This window comes from Schistocerca piceifrons, chromosome 1, assembly GCF_021461385.2.
Source record: "Schistocerca piceifrons isolate TAMUIC-IGC-003096 chromosome 1, iqSchPice1.1, whole genome shotgun sequence".
In the NCBI taxonomy this organism is placed as follows: Eukaryota; Metazoa; Arthropoda; class Insecta; order Orthoptera; family Acrididae; genus Schistocerca; species Schistocerca piceifrons.
Genome location: NC_060138.1, coordinates 330,623,701 through 330,645,660, shown reverse-complemented (window position 1 = coordinate 330,645,660; position 21,960 = coordinate 330,623,701). Strand labels below are relative to the sequence as shown.

Below are 21,960 nucleotides of genomic sequence, written 5' to 3'. Positions count from 1 at the left end.
TATGACAAACTAATAAATTATGAGACAGAATTTCTGGCCAATATAAACCTCCAGAATATTAAATGTATAGTTACCACTGACTGACACACATAAAAGTAAAAGGGACACTGCAGCTTACTTTCAGAACTAATAGCTCCTTCACCAGAGAGAGGAGGAGGATATGTTGGTGAAAACTAAAAAGGAGGGTGCAGGCCACACAGATCCTGGGATGAGAAAGACCTACTCAACATAACCCTCTCTCCTCCCTCATGAAGGATCTACAGAATAATTAAACTTTCACTACTAGCTTTCTGGAAAACTATTTACTGTATTGGTAAACAACTTTATAAGAATGGTGTTTAGATTGTACTCTGCATAATTTGTGTTGTTAGTAGTGCTAGTGTCATGAACTGTCATTAGGTGCCACTACTGCTATGGAGATGTAGGGTAGAAACACCAACATCAGTGTGCATTACAGTTGCAGTCAACATGGGTCTCAACAAGGTGAGCAGGGCTTTAGCTGTAAAGCTGTTTCATCAAAACAACAGGAACAGTGCTGCTGCTCTTCACAAATATCTATGCATTAGAGGAATACGCAGAAATCCTCTTTCGGCACTGGGGTTGAAGAACGTGATTCGGAAGTTCAAATTAACTGGTGAGTTCTGAATTGCTCCTTGGAAATGCCGATAGTCATTTGCACCACAAACTGTTGAAGAAGTCACTATTGCAATGGCTGAGAATGCTGGACACAATGTGTGATCTTCAAACAGGGCACAACGTGTGTCATGACAGCTGAACATTCCATAGTCCAATGTTCAAAAAATGCTGTGAACAATTGTGAAATGTTCTCTCTTGTACAGCTCCAGGCTATGATGGATACAGATGGTCATCACACTGAGCAATGTTTGTAATCTGTAATGTAAACAAGCTATGCAATTAACAAATGTTGCCCTCTCATGTGGAAATTAAAATGTGTTTCTTTCCATGATTTATTCATCATTTCTCTTCCACATGTTTCCAAAAAGTTTCATTGTCCTACAGTCACTCATTTTCATGAGGGCTGTCTCAAGTAGCAAAAGTTTAATTACAACAACCCTATACCAGTTCTGAAAGCTGGAAAGTGTGTCTTTATATATGTGCTTATACTGTACATGTCTATCAGCAGTACTACACATTTTGCCTTCTGAAAATAAGTAATGGCCAGCATTTCTGTCCCATAATTCACAAGATCTGAATTATGACCAAATGTGAATAATGTGTTCTGCAGTAGTGTGTCCGTACCTCACATGTGCGTGTCCTGTAATTAAGCATACATAGTATTTATCCTTTCAAAATAAAAAGCAATTAGGGTTCTGTGCAACACAGAGTGATTTTCAAGATTAAAAAAATCACTTACACTGCCATCAATACATGTTTTCTTCTTCTTTTTTTTTTTTTTTTTTTAAATTGTACAAAGTCTATTTTGTCAATCTGTTATCCCAGGACCTATTATTTTGCAAAGGATCTTGTGCGCAGCTTGTCACAAAGTGTTTCGTGAACATTAGTATGTAACATATACTTAGAAGTGTAAGAGCAAATCAGGCTACTTCAATGAGCGAGCAGCCAGCCTTCTTCTAGTCTTCTCAAGACAACTTGAGAAAGTAGTTTATAACGGAATATTGATTCATTCCAACAACTGTTGCAGTTTAGGCTGTGTAAAGGCTTCTCTGTAAGATAAAGTGATATATAATGTCTCAAACTGTTGGAATTTTCTGAATCTGGCCTTGACTGTATAAATAATAAACTGCTACCAGAGAAATAAAATCATAGGAATCAAACTAAATTCACAGCACGGAAACATACATATGGAGTCCTGCACATTCAATATATGACCCACTCCTGTTCTCAATCAGCGACTGGAAAATTCTAGAAAGACTGTCATGTTTGCAGGTAATACAAGCACATCAATAAAAGGCCAAAATAATGGAACAGGCTTACAACTGATACACAGTAAGCTGTTTAACTTTCAATCTTACAACAACTCATAATGTGCAGTTCCAGATAAATAACCTGCAGTTCCAGAAACAGATATCACTAGACACACACATTACATGAAACTCTGAGTATGAAATTCCAAGATGTTCACATGGCTAATAAAATGACATGACACCAATACAAAGTTAAGTTAACTAGAAAGCTTTGTTCTGCATGTTTTGCACTTAAAAATTTATCTCATTTTTTTTTTACTTGTAAACAAGAGTGGTAGCATGCTTTGAATACTTCCACCCAATACTGTCCTATTCCATAACACTCTACAGCAACACAGCTAATGTCAAAATAATCTTCATTCTATAGAAGCATTCAGTAACAATATTATTTAACTGAACATCTTGCAGAAGCTTTATCAGAGAACTTGGGAGTCTTACACTGAAGTGCCACATCATTTACTCCATAATTATATTTTCAGTTAACAACAAAAGTGACTCCTCCCCCCCATGAACCATGGACCTTGCCGTTGGTGGGGAGGCTTGCATGTCTCAGCGATACAGATGGCCATACCGTAGGTGCAACCGTAACGGAGGGGTATCTGTTGAGAGGCCAGACAAACGTGTGGTTCCTGAAGAGGGGCAGCTGACTTTTCAGTAGTTGCAGGGGCAACAGTCAGGATGATTAACTGATCTGTCCTTGTAACACTAATCAAAACGGCCTTGCTGTGCTGGTACTGCAAATGGCTGAAAGCAAGGGGAAACTAGGGCCGTAATTTTTACCAAGGGCATGCAGCTATACTGTATGGTTAAATGATGATGGCGTCCTCTTGTGTAAAATATTCCGGAGGTAAAATAGTCCCCCATTCGGATCTCCAGGCAGGGACTACTCAGGAGGACGTCATTATCAGGAGAAAGAGAACTGGCATTCTATAGATCTGAGCATGGAATGTCAGATCCCTTAATCAGGCAGGTAGGTTAGAAAATTTAAAAAGGGAAATGGATAGATTAAAGTTAGATATAGTGGGAAATAGTGAAGTTCGGTGGCAGGAGGAACAATACTTTTGGTCAGGTGAATACAGGGTTATAAATACAAAATCAAATAGGGGTAATGCAGGAGTAGGTTTAATAATGAATAAAAAAATAGGAGTGTGGGTATGCTACTACAGACAGCATAGTGAACACATTATTGTGGCCAAGATAGACACAAAGCCCATGCCTACTACAGTAGTACAAGTTTATATGCCAACTAGCTCTGCAGATGATGAATAGATTGATGAAATGTATGATGAGATAAAAGAAATTATTCAGGTAGTGAAGGGAGACAAAAATTTAATAGTCATGGGTGACTGGAATTCAAGAGTAGGAAAAGGGAGAGAAGGAAACATAGTAGGTGAATATGGATTAAGGATAAGAAATGAAAGAGGAAGCCATCTGGTAAAACTTTCCACAGAGCATAACTTAATCATAGCTAACACTTGGTTCAAGAATCATAAAAGAAGGTTGTATACATGGAAGAATCCTGGAGATACTAGAAGGTATCAGATAGATTATATAATGGTAAGACACAGATTTTGGAACCAGGCTTTAAATTGTAAGACATTTCCAGGGGCTGGTATGGACTCTGACCACAATATATTGATTATGAACTGTAGATTAAAACTGAAGAAACTGCAAAAAGGTGGGAATTTAAAGAGATGGGACCTGGATAAATTGACTAAACCAGAGGTTGTACAGAGTTTCAGGGAGAGCATATGGGAACAATTGACAGGAATGGGGGGAAAGAAATACAGTAGAAGAATAGTGGGTAGCTCTGAGGGATGAAATAGTCAAGTCAGCAGAGGATCAAGTTGGTAAAAAGACAAGGGCTAGTAGAATTCCTTGGGTAACAGAAGAAATACTGAACTTAATTGATGAAAGGAGAAAATATAAAAATGCAGTAAATGAAGCAGGCAAAAAGGAATACAAACGTCTCAAAAATGAGATCAACAGGAAGTGCCAAATGGCTCAGCAGGGATGGCTAGAGGACAAATGTAAGGATGTAGAGACATATACCACTAGGGATAAGATAGATACTGCCTATAGGAAAACTAAAGAGACCTTTGGAGAAAAGAGAACCACTTGTATGAATATCAAGAGCTCAGATGGAAACCCAGTTCTAAGCAAAGAAAGGAAAGCAAAAAGGTGGAAGGAGTATATATAGGGTTCTATACAAGGCCGATGTACTTGAGGACAATATTATGGAAATGGAAGAGGATGTAGAAGAAGATGAAATGGGAGATACAATACTGCATGAAGAGTTTGACAGAGCACTGAAAGACCTGGGTCGAAACAAGGCCCCGGGAGTACACAACATTCCATTAGAACTACTGACGGTCTTGTGAGAGCCAGTCCTGACAAAACTCTACCATCTGGTGAGCAAGATATATGAGACAGGTGAAATACCCTCAGATTTCAAGAATAATATAATAATTCCAATCCCAAAGAAAGCAGGTGTTGGCAGAAGTGAAAATTACTGAACTATCAGTTTAATAAGTCACAGCTGCAAAACACTACCATGAATTCTTTTCAGATGAATGGAAATACTTGTAGAAGCCGACCTCGGCAAAGATCAGTTTGGATTCCGTAGAAATATTGGAACACGTGAGGCAATACTGACCTTACAACTTTACTTAGAAGAAACATTAAGGAAAGGCAAACCTATGTTTCTAGCATTTGTAGACTTAGAGAAAGCTTCTGACAATGTTGACTGGAATACTCTCTTTCAAATTCTGAAGGTGGCAGGGGTAAAATACAGGGAGCAAAAGGTTATTTACAATTTGTACAGAAACCAGATGGCAGTAATAAGCGTCAAGGAGCATGAAAGGGAAGCAGTGGTTGGGACGGGAGTGAGACAGGGTTGTAGCCTCTCCCCGGTGTTATTCAATCTGTATATTGAGCAAGCAGTAAAGGATACAAAAGAAAAATTCGTAGTATGAATTAAAATCCATAGACAAGAAATAAAAACTTTGAGGTTCGCCAATGACATTGTAATTCTGTCAGAGACAGCAAAGGACTTTCAAGAGCAATGGAATGGAATGGACAGTGTCTTGAAAGGAGGATATAAGATGAACATCAACAAAAGCAAAACGAGGATAATGGAAAGTAGTCAAATTAAGTCGGGTGATGCTGAGGGAATTAAACCAGGAAATGAGAGACTTAAAGTAGTGAAGGAGTTTTGCTATTTCGGGAGCAAAATAACTGGTGATGGTCGAAGTAGAGAAGATATGAAATGTAGACTGGCAATGGCAAGGAAAGCGTTTCTGAAGAAGAGCAATTTGTTAATATCGAGTATAGATTTAAGTGTCAGGAAGTCGTTTCTGAAAGTATTTGTATGGAGTGTAGTCATGTATGGAAGTGAAACATGGACGATAAATAGTTTGGACAAGAAAAGAATAGAAGCTTTCGAAATGTGGCGCTACAGAAGAATGCTGAAGATTACATGGGTAGATGACATAACTAATGAGGAGGTATTGAACAGAATTGGGGATAAGAGGAGTTTGTGGGTCACCTTGACAAGAAGAACAGACTGGTTGGTAGGACATGTTCTGAGGCATCAAGGGATCACAAATTTAGCATTGGAGGGCAGCATGGAGGGTAAAAATCATAAATAAATACACTAAGCATATTCAGAAGGATGTAGGATGCAGTAAGTACTGGGAGATGATGAAGCTTGCACAGGATAGGGTAGCATGGAGAGCTGCATCAAACCAGTCTCAGGACTGAAGACCACAACAACAACAACAAAAGTGAATTTAGGATGAACTGTGAAATTCACAACCACAATATTAGAAGTAAAAATAATTTCCACACAGGCTAGGCATTCACATTTATGCTTCAGAATGAAAGTTTATACTCTGCTGCAAATGTCTATAACAGACTGCAGGCAGACATAAGGTAAGAAATTTGACAGGTTTTGATACTCAAAACTAATGCAAAAGATACTTCCACTATAATTTAACAGAATATTTGTACTCTGGGATGCAAGTTTTGGTTAACACCAATGTTTGCATTAAATAAGCTTTCATTTCTCCCGTATAATGAGAGTTGACAATATTCTGTGTGAAGCTACATACACATATACTTTGAATTATTAGGTGAAAATGCAGCTGAGTATTGTAAGAGGATGAACACTGTCTTTAATCAAAGCTGCTAATTTTCTGTTAATGTATATACTAAATTAATCTAGAAGGAGTTACCATGACTATCAGTGTGAATAGATTAGCATTAGCAGTAATTGGCCGCTAGTGTACATTACAGATGTAGTCTATAGTGGCCATTTCCATCAACTGATAAATAATTAAACTAGTTAAACAACCCTGAAGGATCTCATTCATGGTGAAATAAATGGAATACAGTGCACATGAATATCACATAACACAAAATTGTCATTACATGGCACTGCTGCGTGTGAAAAGAAAATGATTCTGCTCTTGGGAGGAAGACTGTACTTTTAAGACACAGCTTTTTTGAAAATACTTTGATTATTTTTTGTGCTGGCAAATGCCTTTGCCAGCATACCAGGTGGCACTAGGAAACACTGTATAGCAGGTGCTGTACTAGGTGGACCTATGTCAAGAGAAGACCAAGACACACCCCCAGGCTATGTGCCGATAATGCCCCCTGGATTGCATGCATTAAGGCTGCTGCCGCCGACTGAGCAAGCTCAATCACTCAGACTCTCCACTTCAGTACCTCAGTATGTCACATTGGGACTCAGCTCACATTGCACCTCAATATGTCGCACTGTGCTCTAGTCTTCTACAGTGATAGTCATCACCTCGCATCTTAGCTAGCTGTGAGGGAATGTTAGCCATTGTGTATAGCTGTGATATGGACACAGACACGATTCAAGTATTAGTAATGTTAACCACCAAACTTCAGATTGGACGTCATTGACGTTAAGTACTCAATTGCTTCCTGTGATAAAGTGGATTCTAACCATGCATGCATTTTGCGTTGTAGTGAGAGGAAACTGGCTACCCACCTATCATACAACTCTCTCCACATCCAGCCATAAACCACAAAACATTACAGGTGGGCAGAGCCACAACAAGTGTCAACAAGTCTGAGCAACATGTTTTGTTTGCTTTTTGTGTGTTCTATGTTGCTGCAGGGGAACTGTCATTACAGAAATTCTATTTGCTCATTTGTTCTTGTTGTTGTGTATATTACAGGAGGGGAGCTGCAGAATTAATCTGTTTCTCTTTTCAGGGGCTTTGCACATTGCTTTTCTATTTATCTTTTCACATTTTGCTGTAATTTGTTAGTGTCTGAATGGCTACCCCCCACCACCTTCACCCCCTCGCCCCTCTGCCTCAGCCATGGACTGCTCCTGCTTTGGAACTAAATCAGATTTTTCAGTTTCAGAGTCAGCAAATCACCACATTGCTGTCTACTGTATAGCAATTGCTTGCTACACAAGTTGAGTCAGCTGCCCACCTGGCTAACCAACTGATCCAACGAGTGCCACTGAACAACTTTCCACCATTTCGGCACTTTGGTGAAAAAGAACTGGAATGGCTCTAATGTCTCACCCAGTTACAGGCCCACTGTTGAAAGTCCATCAAATTAAAGATACTGTGAAATCTCATTATTTCCTGTCCGTCGCGGCAAGGCATGTTTTTCACTTAATTCAAAAATTCTTCTCTATGTCATCTCCCTACACACTCTGCTATTTTAAGTAGTACGAGCATTAAGTCAGTATTACGAACAGCAGATTAAGGTTGCAGCAGCCAGGTTTCAGTTCTTTCACTGTAAGAAAAAGCTGGAGCAGACATATCATCAGTGGTATACCAACTTACAGGGGGTCTCACTAAGAAATGTAAATTCAAGTGTAGTTGGGCCAACTCAGACTCTCCACTTCAGTACCTCAGTACGCCGCACTGGGACTCAACTCACATTGCACCTCAATACAATGTACTGTGCTCTAGTTTTCCACAGTGATAGTCATCGCCTCACACCCTAGCTAGTTGTGAGGGAACATTAGTCATTGTATATAGCTGTGATATGGACACAGACAAGATTCTAGAATTAGTACTTTTAACCATCGAACTTCAGATTGGATATAATTGAAGTTAAGTACTCGATTGGTTCCTGCAATAAAGTGGATTTAAACCACATGGGCATTTTGTGTTGCAGTGAGTGGAAACCAGCCACCCACTTATCATACCACCCTCTCCTCATCAAGCCAGGAACCACAGAACATTACAGGAGGGCACAGCTAAAACATATGCTTCAGTAGTTTTTTTCGGCACTAATATGAAGGCAGCAGTCATGTAGAAGCTTGCAAGACTTGTTAACTGGCATAAACAATCTGTTCTCTGATTTGGAAACTATCAGACAGAGCGATGCAATGTTGTGCAACAGATAGCAGCTGCATTAATAGCAGCTGACAGTGACTCACAGGCTGCCCAAGTAAAAAGGACAAACTTGCCTCTGAAATGATAGTTTTTAAGTTTTGAATGCTCATTGTCTCCACCCATATAAGGAAATGTGTGTACACACAGCATAACTTCAACAGAAGATTCGATGAGAAGTTTTCTTTTTAAGACATCACAAACACCTTGCAAATTGAGACAGTTGGCAAACTAAAAATCTTTGATAGCTTGTGATCTACTGAAAGACATATTCTTGGGTAATGAACTGAGTTCATAATTCCATTTTAATGAACAACATCTTAATGGTTGATGAAAGGAGGCTAGATCAACTGTTGAAGTATTTATGAAAACTATACTGTATCATCAACTCAACTGAATAACCAAAAATACTCCTGTCAATCATAATTAGAAAATCTCAAAAACTGGATGTCATGTATTGTTTAGTGTGGATATAGAGACTGCTAACTGCTATCCAACATGTGGTTCCCCCCAAATCCTTGTAAGGAGAGTGAGACTGGAAAGTAATTTGCACCTGATGTCTTTACAAAGTCCATTATAGTTTGGTGAGGATTAAGCTCTTTTAGTGCCTGTAGTTTGTTTTGTTTTAATGGCTGTTACAGTATAGTCATTAGTTCACCTTCAAAGTGCCATATACTATATATTTTGAAAAACCACTGCAATGTTTAGTTCATATACTGTGTTAGTTTCAGATGTATACCAACAAAACTGATGGTGTTGATGATTCTATTCTTGCACATACAAGAATATGTCCAAATCATTATCTAGCCATATTGGTATAGATTTTCTGATGGTTGCCATACTCTATTTGAAACTGAATGCCAGGGATAGTTTCTCCAATAATCACACTTGTCAGTCTGTAAATATTTTCATATTGACCCAGCATTCTACTTATGTGACCTGAATGATGGTAGGCTATTAGACTCTAATACAAAGGAAGGGAAGGGCGGGGGGTGAAATACAGAGATGTAGATATTGTTTTAGTCTTCCTCATTTCTTTGGCTAAATGATTGCCTGTTTTAAACAAGTAAAAAAAGTGTAACTATATTGACAGTTAACTCATTTTACTTAGTTTTTACTGTTACGTTATTATTTGTGTGTGGGCATGTATTACAACCATCTCTTTCCAGTACACCTGTGTAATCTTTTAAAGTTTAGAAATCTCTAATTTACACCACAACAAAGTCTGAGGCTGCAAGTGTAATGAGACAATGTTAGGTGGGAACCTTTATTGTCATTCTTTTCAGAGCAAAGAATACATGACAAGCTGTCCATCTACATTTGCATAAATTGTTGACTTAGTAAATCAAATTCTACCAATTTTGGAATGACATCTGTGGATGCCATCATCTGCCAAATTTTGGTCAGCTTACTTAGTTCTGAGCATTTGCAAGATCACTTGAGTGAGCTCACATTATATTCAATAACTGGCTCACATAATGTGAATGTGTCGTGACACAGGAGAATGAAATCAAATCAAATCAAACTCTTTTATCCAACTGAAAAACTGTAGTTTATTCAATCTAAGTTCAAGTAAGAGCCAATAATGCAAACATTGCAGCTGCCTCATGTGAGAGGTATGGTACTGCAGTATGGATTTAATGGTCTATAATCAAGACTTCAGAACAATTTGAGTTCACCAAGGCAATAACGCAAAATTATTCATATTAAAATTTTCAGAGGAGCCGTCTATGTGACAATACTAAGCCAACTAAAAGTGAAATACTAACCATTCCTTGAAGAGATGGGTCTGCCAAAGGAGAGCGATTACCATGAAAATCAGGCCACATGTGCACATTGCATGTTAGCATAGCTACTGATTTCAGTTCTTGCTTCTGGGCCATTTTCTCCAGCAGATTGTTTAAATATTCTTGTACATGCCTAGAAACAACACAGTTAAGCAACTGCTGAAGACTATGGAAGAAAAGTCACTTAAATGCTATACAAAGTAATACCACAATGAGCTACAGACATTGTTTCAATTATTTTTTTTCTTTTTTCTGTCATCAATATAAAGCATAAACTTCCTATCACCAAACATGTGTATAAATAGATCCACTTACACATACTGCATAACGCAGCCATTTGAAGAAGGTGGTTGTTAAAATGCTGGCATACTCAAGTAAATCATATACAAGTTCAGGGGATTCATTAACTTATTCACATGGTATTGTCTTATTTCATATTTTAATATAACACCATTATCACACACCACAAGGCCAACAGCTGTGATGCATTCGCTAACTCTATCATCATTTCAAGAGTAATGAAGGTCAAACCCATATCTGGTCATCAAGATTTAGGTTCTCAATAGTATATCTGAAGCACTTCAAGAGACTGCTGGAACAGTTGCTTGAACAATTGATTACTAATTTCCTTCTTTGTACTTACTGAACTGAATTGGCGCAGAGTCATTACACTGATGGAACATTAACCACCGCCACTATCATCAGCATCATTACTATTTCTACTACTACTACGTCTACTACTACTACTGATTAATAACAATAATAATAGCTCTCATTCTGTCTTGAGATGCTCATTCAACTGATTCATTAACATATTCACACTGTACTGCCCAGGTGGAAGCAGTAGAAAGGAAACTATTCAGTCAAATGTAAAGTGTTGGGTAGTACAGGTAACAAGTTTACTACTACTACTAATAATAATAATAATAATTATTATTATTATTATTATTATTATTATTATTATTATTATTATTATTATTATTATTATTATTATTTCTTTCTTGTCTCAGACGTTATGTCTGGTTAAAAATGGAAGGTGACACGGACCTTGATCAAGCGTGACTTCCTTTTAACTGTACGGTATATGTTACATTGCATTTAGGAACTTTCAGGTAATTGAACAAGTGTCAATAATTACAGATTTCTGTAGTTGTATATATAAGTTTGGATGTAGCTGTATTGCATTGATGTACTGGTGGATACTGTGTGGTATGACTCCTGTAGTTGATAGTATAATTGGTATAATGTCAACTTTATCCTGATGCCACATGTCCTTGACTTCCTCAGCCAGTTGGATGTATTTTTCAATTTTTTCTCTTGTTTTCTTTTGTATATTTGTTGTATTGGGTATGGATATTTCGATTAGTTGTGTTAATTTCTTCTTTTTATTGGTGAGTATGATGTCAGGTTTGTTATGTGGTGTTGTTTTATCTGTTATAATGGTTCTGTTCCAGTATAATTTGTATTCATCATTCTCCAGTACATTTTGTGGTGCATACTTGTATGTGGGAACATGTTGTTTTATAAGTTTATGTTATAAGGCAAGCTGTTGATGTATTATTTTTGCTACATTGTCATGTCTTCTGGGGTATTCTGTATTTGCTAGTATTGTACATCCACTTGTGATGTGATCTACTGTTTCTATTTATTGTTTGCAAAGTCTGCATTTATCTGTTGTGGTATTGTGATCTTTAATAATATGCCTGCTGTAATATCTGGTGTTTATTGTTTGATCCTGTATTGCAATCATGAATCCTTCCGTCTCACTGTATATACTGCCTTTTCTTAGCCATGTGTTGGATGCGTCTTGATCGATGTGTGGCTGTGTTAGATGATATGGGTGCTTGCCATGTAGTGTTTTCTTTTTCCAATTTACTTTCTTCGTATCTGTTGATGTTATGTGATCTAAAGGGTTGTAGAAGTGGTTATGAAATTGCAATGGTGTAGCCGATGTATTTATATGAGTGATTGCTTTGTGTATTTTGCTAGTTTCTGCTCATTCTATAAAGAATTTTCTTAAATTGTCTACCTGTCCATAATGTAGGTTTTTTATGTCGATAAATCCCCTTCCTCCTTCCTTTCTGCTTAATGTGAATCTTTCAGTTGCTGAATGTATGTGATGTATTCTATATTTGTGGCATTGTGATCGTGTAAGTGTATTGAGTGCTTCTAGGTCTGTGTTACTCCATTTCACTACTCCAAATGAGTAGGTCAATATTGGTATAGCATAAGTATTTATAGCTTTTGTCTAGTTTCTTGCTGTCAATTCTGTTTTCAGTATTTTTGTTAGTCTTTGTCTATATTTTTCTTTTAGTTCTCCTTTAATACACTCCTGGAAATTGAAATAAGAACACCGTGAATTCATTGTCCCAGGAAGGGGAAACTTTATTGACACATTCCTGGGGTCAGATACATCACATGATCACACTGACAGAACCACAGGCACATAGACACAGGCAACAGAGCATGCACAATGTCGGCACTAGTACAGTGTATATCCACCTTTCGCAGCAATGCAGGCTGCTATTCTCCCATGGAGACGATCGTAGAGATGCTGGATGTAGTCCTGTGGAACGGCTTGCCATGCCATTTCCACCTGGTGCCTCAGTTGGACCAGCGTTCGTGCTGGACGTGCAGACCGCGTGAGACGACGCTTCATCCAGTCCCAAACATGCTCAATGGGGGGACAGATCCGGAGATCTTGCTGGCCAGGGTAGTTGACTTACACCTTCTAGAGCATGTTGGGTGGCACGGGATACATGCGGACGTGCATTGTCCTGTTGGAACAGCAAGTTCCCTTGCCGGTCTAGGAATGGTAGAACGATGGGTTCGATGACGGTTTGGATGTACCGTGCACTATTCAGTGTCCCCTCGACGATCACCAGTGGTGTACGGCCAGTGTAGGAGATCGCTCCCCACACCATGATGCCGGGTGTTAGCCCTGTGTGCCTCGGTCGTATGCAGTCCTGATTGTGGCGCTCACCTGCACGGCGCCAAACACGCATACGACCATCATTGGCACCAAGGCAGAAGCGACTCTCATCGCTGAAGACTACACGTCTCCATTCGTCCCTCCATTCACGCCTGTCGTGACACCACTGGAGGCGGGCTGCACGATGTTGGGGCATGAGCGGAAGACGGCCTAACGGTGTGCGGGACCGTAGCCCAGCTTCATGGAGACGGTTGCGAATGGTCCTCGCCGATACCCCAGGAGCAACAGTGTCCCTAATTTGCTGGGAAGTGGCGGTGCGGTCCCCTACGGCACTGCGTAGGATCCTACGGTCTTGGCGTGCATCCGTGCGTCGCTGCGGTCCGGTCCCAGGTCGACGGGCACGTGCACCTTCCGCCGACCACTGGCGACAACATCGATGTACTGTGGAGACCTCACGCCCCACGTGTTGAGCAATTCGGCGGTATGTCCACCCGGCCTCCCGCATGCCCACTATACGCCCTCGCTCAAAGTCCGTCAACTGCACATACGGTTCACGTCCACGCTGTCGCGGCATGCTACCAGTGTTAAAGACTGCGATGGAGCTCCGTATGCCACGGCAAACCGGCTGACACTGACGGCGGCGGTGCACAAATGCTGCGCAGCTAGCGCCATTCGACGGCCAACACCGCGGTTCCTGGGGTGTCCGCTGTGCCGTGCGTGTGATCATTGCTTGTACAGCCCTCTCGCAGTGTCCGGAGCCAGTATGGTGGGTCTGACACACCGGTGTCAATGTGTTTTTTTTTCCATTTCCAGGAGTGTATTTGTATTATCTATTCCTATTTTTTGTCTGTATCCCAGATATTTATAGGCATCTGTTTTTTCCATTGCTTCTATGCAGTCGCTGTGGTTATCCAATATGTAATCTTCTTGTTTAGTGTGTTTTCCCTTGACTATGCTATTTTTCTTACATTTGTCTGTTCCAAAAGCCATATTTATATCATTGCTGAATACTTCTGTTATCTTTAGTAATTGGTTGAGTTGTTGATTTGTTGCTGCCAGTAGTTTTAGATCATCCATGTATAGCAGATGTGTGATTTTGTGTGGGTATGTTCCAGTAATATTGTATCCATAATTTGTATTATTTACCATGTTGGATAGTGGGTTCAGAGCAAGGCAGAACCAGAAAGGACTTAATGAGTCTCCTTGGTATATTCCACGCTTAATCTGTATTGGCTGTGATGTGATATTATTTGAATTTGTTTGGATATTAAGTGTGGTTTTCCAATTTTTCATTACTATGTTTAGGAACAGTATCAATTTAGGATCTACTTTATATATTTCCAATATTTGTAGTAACCATGAGTGGGGTACACTATCAAAAGCTTTTTGGTAATCAATGTATGCATAGTGTAGCGACCTTTGTTTAGTTTTAGCTTGATATGTCACCTCTGCATCTATTATCAGTTGCTCTTTACATCCTCGTGCTCCTTTGCAACAGCCTTTTTGTTCTTCATTTATAATTTTGTTCTGTGTTGTATGTGTCATTAATTTCTGTGTAATGACTGAAGTTAATATTTTGTATATTGTTGGTAGGCATGTTATGGGGCGATATTTAGCTGGGTTTGCTGTGTCTGCTTGATCTTTAGGTTTCAGATAAGTTATTCCATGTGTAAGTGTATCAGGGAATGTGTATGGGTCTGCAATGTAACTGTTAAATAATTTAGTTAGATGTGAATGTGTTGAGGTGAATTTCTTTAGCCAGAAATTTGCTATTTTATCTTTTCCAGGGGCTTTCCAATTGTGAGTAGAATTAATTGCTTGGGTGACTTCATGTTGCAAAATTATCACTTCAGGCATTTGTGGTATCATCTTGTACGTATCTGTTTCTGCTTGTATCCACCGTGCATGCCTGTTATGTTGTACCGGGTTTGACCATATGTTGTTATTATTATTATTATTATTATTATTATTATTATTATTATTATTTCCATTATTATCATTACTATTATTATTATACACTTAGGACCAGCAAAATTGCAACATCATCATTATTATTATTATTGTTATTATTATTATTATTATTATTATTATTAAGAAATAAATGCAGTTAAACAATTATGCATGATGCTTTTATATACTTACATAATTACAATGAAATAAGAAACACAGAAAAGAAGCACTTGTATTCCAAATTGAAAATATATGAAAAAAATAATATTACATACAATTGCTATCAGCAATCAAAGATCAAGAGTATATCATTTAAAAATACCTTGGGATAGGGAAAACTGACTCTGCAGGTCCAATAATTGTATCTGCTTAAATGCTGATAAATACAGGGAGTGGCAAAAATAACTGACCCATTTCAAGGCTAAATAAAATCAAAACGAAGTCTACGACAACTTTTATTCCATTCTCATCTTATATACATGAAATGCAATTTTAGTTACTGTAATTACTTCTTTGTAAATTTAACGTAAGTTATACGAGTGCTGTTGTTGCATACTCACTGATGAAGGCATTCATTACACAATTTCAGAATGTAATTGTTTGGTGAACACATGTGAGGAGTAGTGAAATGGAGAGGGGGCAAGCATTGGAGAAGAAGTAATATGCCAATTTCACTCACCAACATGAGCTGGAATGGCGAGCACCACACTTCCATTGTTGAAATTATAAAAGACAATGGATCTCTGACTGCTAAAAAGACAGATTTCTGAGTGCACTTTCGAATTGGTCGACAAGACGCCATACCTGTTTGAAACATGATATTGCTAAGGTTCAACTTTTGCAATACTGGATCTGTACTGAAACAAATACAATCTGGGTGGCCTCAGACCACCAGAATCACTGAACATGTAGCAACAGTAAGAGCGTCTACCGGGTGTAGAAGCATGAAACTGGAATTTTGCTGCAATAATTACATGTCTGTTGTTTGAAACTGACAAGCAATATTTTATTCAAAATAATATCCATTGCTATTTATACATTTCTCTCACCTCACCAGCAGGTTATGAATGTCATGTCAAAAAAACAGTTCTTGTTTTGAAGCGAACCAGTCAGAAAGCCATTTTTGTACATTTTCATACAAACTGAAGCATTGTTCAGAGGGAGCGTGTCCCAGTGAAGCATACAGATGATGATAATAATGATAATAATAATAATAATAATAATAATAATAATAAGCATAGAGAATAAGCTGCATGCCCTAGTATTTCTCAACTGAACACCTCAATCGTTTCCCTGACCTGTTTTTCTACGCGTAAATGGTGCGTTATCATGGAGCAATATGACTTTACATTGCCTTTTTACATATTCCGGTCATTTTTCATGTAATCCTTAATTTAAATCAATCACTTACTGTTAGTAGTAATCAATGTTAATGGTTTCAGCAGGTTTTAAGAGCTCATAATAGACAACAATCTTCTGATCCCACCAAACACAGATCATTGTCTTCTTTCCAAAGAGATTTGGTCTTGCAATGGATGTTGATGGCTTGCCTGGATTAACCCATGATTTATGATGCTTAGAATGCTGAAAATATATCCATTTTTCATCACCTGTCACTATTCAATGGAGAAATGACTTTCTTTTGTATCTGGCGAGCAGCATTTCACAAGTGGTTTTTCGATTTAGTTGCTGTCTTTCATTCAGTTCATGCAGAACCCATTTTCCCACTTTCTGCACCTTTCCCATAGCTTTCAAATGAAGAGAAATGGCTTTCTGCATCTCTTTCAATTGTTCTGCGATTTCCTGTTGAGTTTGAGTATCATCTTCATCCAATAAGGCCTGCAATATGACTTTTTCGGTGGCTTCCTATGCTAGTCATTTCTCATGTCAAAATCACCACTTTTTAATTTTTTGAACCACTCAAAACATTGTTTTTTTTCCCAGGAGCATGTTTGGGAAAGCTTCAACAAATATTTTCTTCAAATGATAACAGAAAACAAATGCTGTCTGCAAATCATAGTTCATATGCACAAAACTCAGCATGTTTACAGGTTTCAAACATAAACCAGCGTAAGGAACTTGGGTTACTGTGTATCGACATTCGTCATCAGCCATTACAGGAAGCATATGGTGTCACAGACGCAGTCTCATGAGCCCTACACTCATGGCTAGCACCATCTATAGGGAAATTCCAGTTTCATACTTCTACACCTGGTATACAATAGTCTCCATGCTGCCTGGCAAACCAACAGATTGCTGCACTTTGACTTTTGGGCAGCAGTGTGAAAACACAGAACAAATACACAGACTGACAGGAACTGGCTGCCATTCCACAGGAAATGATCAGCCAAGTGATGGACAACTTTAGTGAGTGCCTTCATCATTTTGTATGCAACAACGGCACGCAGTTGAGGAACATTATTTTTTTAAAAGTAGTAATTACTGTAACTAAAATGGTATTTCATGTACTTTCAGATGAGAATGAAATTGAACTTGTTATATACTTTGACTGTAATTTATTTAGCCATGAAATGTGTGAGCTATTTTTGCCTCACCATGTATACACAAAATTTATACAGCATATGTGCTTCATAATTTTGAATGATCATTGAACAGTTTAAACCTGCCTGTGCAATCTCTGTCTTGCCCATTTGATTATTGTTTGATTTAGACGTGTGTGTTTCATTATTGTTTAAGATGGTTGCCAACCACTATGTTACTGTGCTATGTCATGTCTGTGCTTAGGGATATCAAAGCAAAAGACAGGGGTGTTATCACTCAAAGATAAAATAGGAGGAACTGGTCATAAGGTAGCTAATAAGTATGGTGTAGGTACTTCTGTGATAAGAGAACTTTTGAAAGACGCTTTCTGTTGTTTGTTTTTACAGAAACAATCTACTGGGCAACTGATACCTGGTCCTTTGCTCTGTGAAAAGGCACTACAGTGCAATAAAAATAGGTGCAAGTAACAGACTGTTGTACAGACTGAAATCTCATCATGGAATTCATGAATTAGAAATGCAAGGTGAAAAAATTTCAGCTGATGCTGATGCAGAACATTCTTTTAACGATGGTTTTATAATAAAATTGGACGAAAATGACTATGACATGGACTTCATTTACAATGCTGATGAAATTGCATCAAATTGGAAATCATTACCATCAAAATTGTTAGCTTCTTGGTGAGTAAGTTCATGACATAAAATGCATGAACAGCAAGTAATAATATTAGTTTGCGCAAATGCTGCCGAGAACCATTAAATGCCTTCACGTATCACCGTAAAATCAAAAATCGCACATGCTTCAAAAATATCAGGGTGCCTTAAATTTACAAAAGCTAAAAAAAGCTCATGGATGAACACTGAAACATTCATTGATTGGTATGACAACACTTTTATCCATGAAGTAGAAACGAAAATAATAACAATAATAAATAAATAAAACAAAATTGCTTAAACAAGGAAAGGTCTTACTTTCACTGGACAATGCACCAACTGCTGAACTGTTGGGATACAGAATGTTTTCCATAAAATTTTGCCTCCTAATTTGTCATAGATCGAAGTGTTATTTAAACACTAAAATGATGTAATAGACAACAACTTTTATGTAGATTGCTATCTGTTGTTGAAGATAGTGTAGAAGTCCATTTGCCATTTTTCAAGCTAATGAATTTGAAGGAGTGTTGTTACAGGATTGAGATGCACGAGCTTTGATTAAATGGAAGACTCTGATCAAATGCCTGGAACAGAATACTAAAACAGAAACATGAAAACTCAATAATGATATGTATGATTTGGTTTTGGAGGATATAAATGAGCTAATGACAAACATACTAATATACCAGAAATGAAATGCCAATGTTATGAAAGAGCAGCTCACTTTTAACAGTAACAATAAAGGTTTTTAGATCATGTCAGATGACAAAATTGTAGAAAACATACTGCAGGCAAACAAACAGCAGGAAGTGCAAAAAGGTGAAACAGAAGAAAACATAAATGTATAAAATGATGCAGACCATCTCACGCAGAAGCATCTCAGACCCTGGAAATAGCTGTCACATGGTTCAAAAAACAGTGGGTGATAACAAATATTTTAAAAAATTAAACTCCAGTGACTGTCTTGTGTGGTTTTTGTCAGGTATTTCATGATTAAGGTTGAAGTATCTTAGTAATTTTAAGAAAATATATATGTATATACAAAAATATGTCTTCAGTCTCTTAATAAAAATTGATTTGTGTTGATTTTAATAAGTTTAAATTGTTTTTTATTGTTTTGAATAAACACCTAGCACCATGGATTAACACTAGAAAGATAACCATATGACAGCATACAGGTGGTGTAGGTTATCTTTCTAGAGTTAATATTACAAAAATCTCTTTTCTTCATACACTTCATTACATAATTTTTTCATTATCTGAATGACCTACAACAACAATTAGGGCAGGTAATTGTGTCTCCCTTGTAACTGAACTTCCCACTGACATGTATCAGAATATGACAATAATATCAAATAGGAAATACTTTCCTGGTGTCCTACAATATATTTTTTATGTTAAAAATGTTCAAGACCAAGTAAATAACATTTTTTTCTGAATATCAGGAACAGATATCATTGAAAAAATTCTGAGTTTATAGTAATTGTTTCCAGTTACTGCTGAGCACATTCAACAACAGACTCTTTCCTCATTCGAATCCTCAACATTTTTGAGTATTAGTCTGTATTTATTTTGAAGATTAAATGACATATTCTAAAGACAGTATATGCAATTTACATCAAATTATTAAGGGTAAAAAAATGACACTCACACTGTCTCTCCAATTTTCTCTTTGATAGCATCTGTGGCCGGGTGTGTATCAATAATGTGATCAATAAGTTTTCCAGTTGCACTCTGTCCCCCTTCATTCAACCACAGTCCAGGCACCATGGCACTGAAATATGGGCCCCAAACACCAGGAACGAAGTAGGGTAATTTGCTGACAGCCATGTGGCAAGTTGAAGTACCACAAATCAGACCTACATGTAAGAGAAAATGGTCAATTTTTACACATAGGAGAGATGTTTCAATATCTATCTTCACAATCATGCAGAGCACAGGATTACTGAAAAAAATTAATAGATTATTCACAGTTAAAGGTGCAACACCATGAAAGTAGCATGCAACAAATATCAAAGTAGCATGAACTGAACCCCATGTTTGTATTGCAAATGATTAGCATTTCAGTGCAACCTCAGAAAGTCAGTAGGAGTAACACCATCTACATTCTGTGTATAAGGAAAGATGATTCAGTGGATTTCTCATTCAGAACTTGCATTTGAATGTTAGCTGTTTGTGAGATAATGATGTTATGCCTTGTGTAAGAAAAGGAAATGTCTGAAAGTGGCAGGACTGTGACCAAGTGAGAATGAGGTTTATCATTCTACGATATTGCTGCACATGTTGGTTGGGATCCCATGACTGTCATGCGAATATGGAATTTATGATTTCTGGAGGGTCATAATTAATACCACACAGGATCTCAGCAGCCTCATGCAACTAGCACCCAAGAGGACAGACACACTATTTACTCACTAAACCATACAGGATAATAGTCATGTCATATACCTTCAGTCAGAGAAGGGGGCAGACTGCAGCAAGACATGAACTGAAACAGGCAGAGAAACAATGTCTGGAGAGCTATGGACTACCTGCATGGTGACCATTGTTACACTATCCACTGAGACAGCAACAGAGAGAGTCTGGCAGACACTGGTGATTCCAATGACAGCGCCGAATACATGTGGTATGATATCACATTTCCACATGAGCCCCAATTCTACTTACTGCACTAATCTGTGTATGGAGTCTCTGAAGAGAATGAATGATGCCAGATTGTATTTGTCTTTATCATGTGGCTCTAGCACCTTGCTCATATAGCCAGTAATTTGGACAACAGCTGTTAAATTTCTGATATTTCACAGTCAGTGGCTGTATCTTATCTTCAAAGTCTCCATTATGTTACCTTTCAACAAGATAACACAAGACCACATGTTGCTCAAGTTGTCCTGTCATACCTCAGTACAGATGCTGTTTGACTGTTGCCCTGCTCAACATATTATCCAGGTCTCTCACCCACTGAAAACATATGGTAATGAGTTGCCAAGAGCCTGGCATACCACCAATCACCAGCTGCTATGACTGATTAACTCTCGCATAGCACAGCAGCAGCATGGAATGACACAACTGTATATGTCAGATAAGCTCTGTTCAAACTCACTGCTCTGCTGGGTTAGAGGCACTGTTGTTGCCTGAGATGGAATGTCTGTGTACCAGACTTCCCATCCTCCAAAAATGTAGTTATTTAATATGTATTCTGTATATGCACAATAAATAGAATTTTATTATTTGCTGTCCTCTCTGGTGTTACCAATATCATACATGAGGATCTTTTACATTTTTCTACATAGTGCTGCAAGTTGTGCTTCATGCTGTGTGGCATAATGGTTAACATCACTGGCAGGCATTCTGCAGGTCACCAGTTCAAACCCAGCCACCAGCAATTATTTATTAGTCTTCTTCACTTCTGCAAGATTTTCCAAATTTCCTAAGCTTGTAATGTTTGTATATTCTGGAATATTCTATGTTTAACTAGAAGCACTCTCCATCCAAGAGTTCAGTTCTATTCTGACTATATGATGGTGGTCATAACAAATGTCCTTTCTGCAGTAGCCACCAGAAAGATTGCGGGAGGTGCACATCGGCACGGCACGTGATGGACAGTAGTTGCCGCAAGTAAAGTTCCGCCCACCAGAGGGCACGCGAGAATTCGGCCACACCCTCTGCTGGTGGAAGCAGCACGGGCCATGCCTAGCCAGTTCACATCGGGCATGCCTAGCAGACAGTTCCCGGTCTACACTAGGTGAAGTGCGACGGAAACGGACTCGTGTTACTACACTTTCAGTGCCCACTGTT

The 21,960-nt window shown here is 38.3% G+C and overlaps 1 protein-coding gene across 2 annotated transcripts in view; it reads right to left on the bottom strand.

Annotated features, from left to right (window-relative positions):
- Positions 1 to 21,960, bottom strand: part of LOC124784415 (FGGY carbohydrate kinase domain-containing protein) — a 129,862-nt gene that overhangs the window by 39,942 nt on the left and 67,960 nt on the right. For both annotated transcript variants that reach the window (XM_047254097.1, XM_047254099.1), the window contains exons 6-7: positions 19,817 to 20,024; positions 10,111 to 10,261 (exon numbers count right to left, since the gene is read on the bottom strand). In XM_047254097.1, coding sequence (XP_047110053.1) covers positions 10,111 to 10,261; positions 19,817 to 20,024 — 359 coding nt within the window. The remainder of the gene's footprint in view (positions 1 to 10,110; positions 10,262 to 19,816; positions 20,025 to 21,960) is intronic.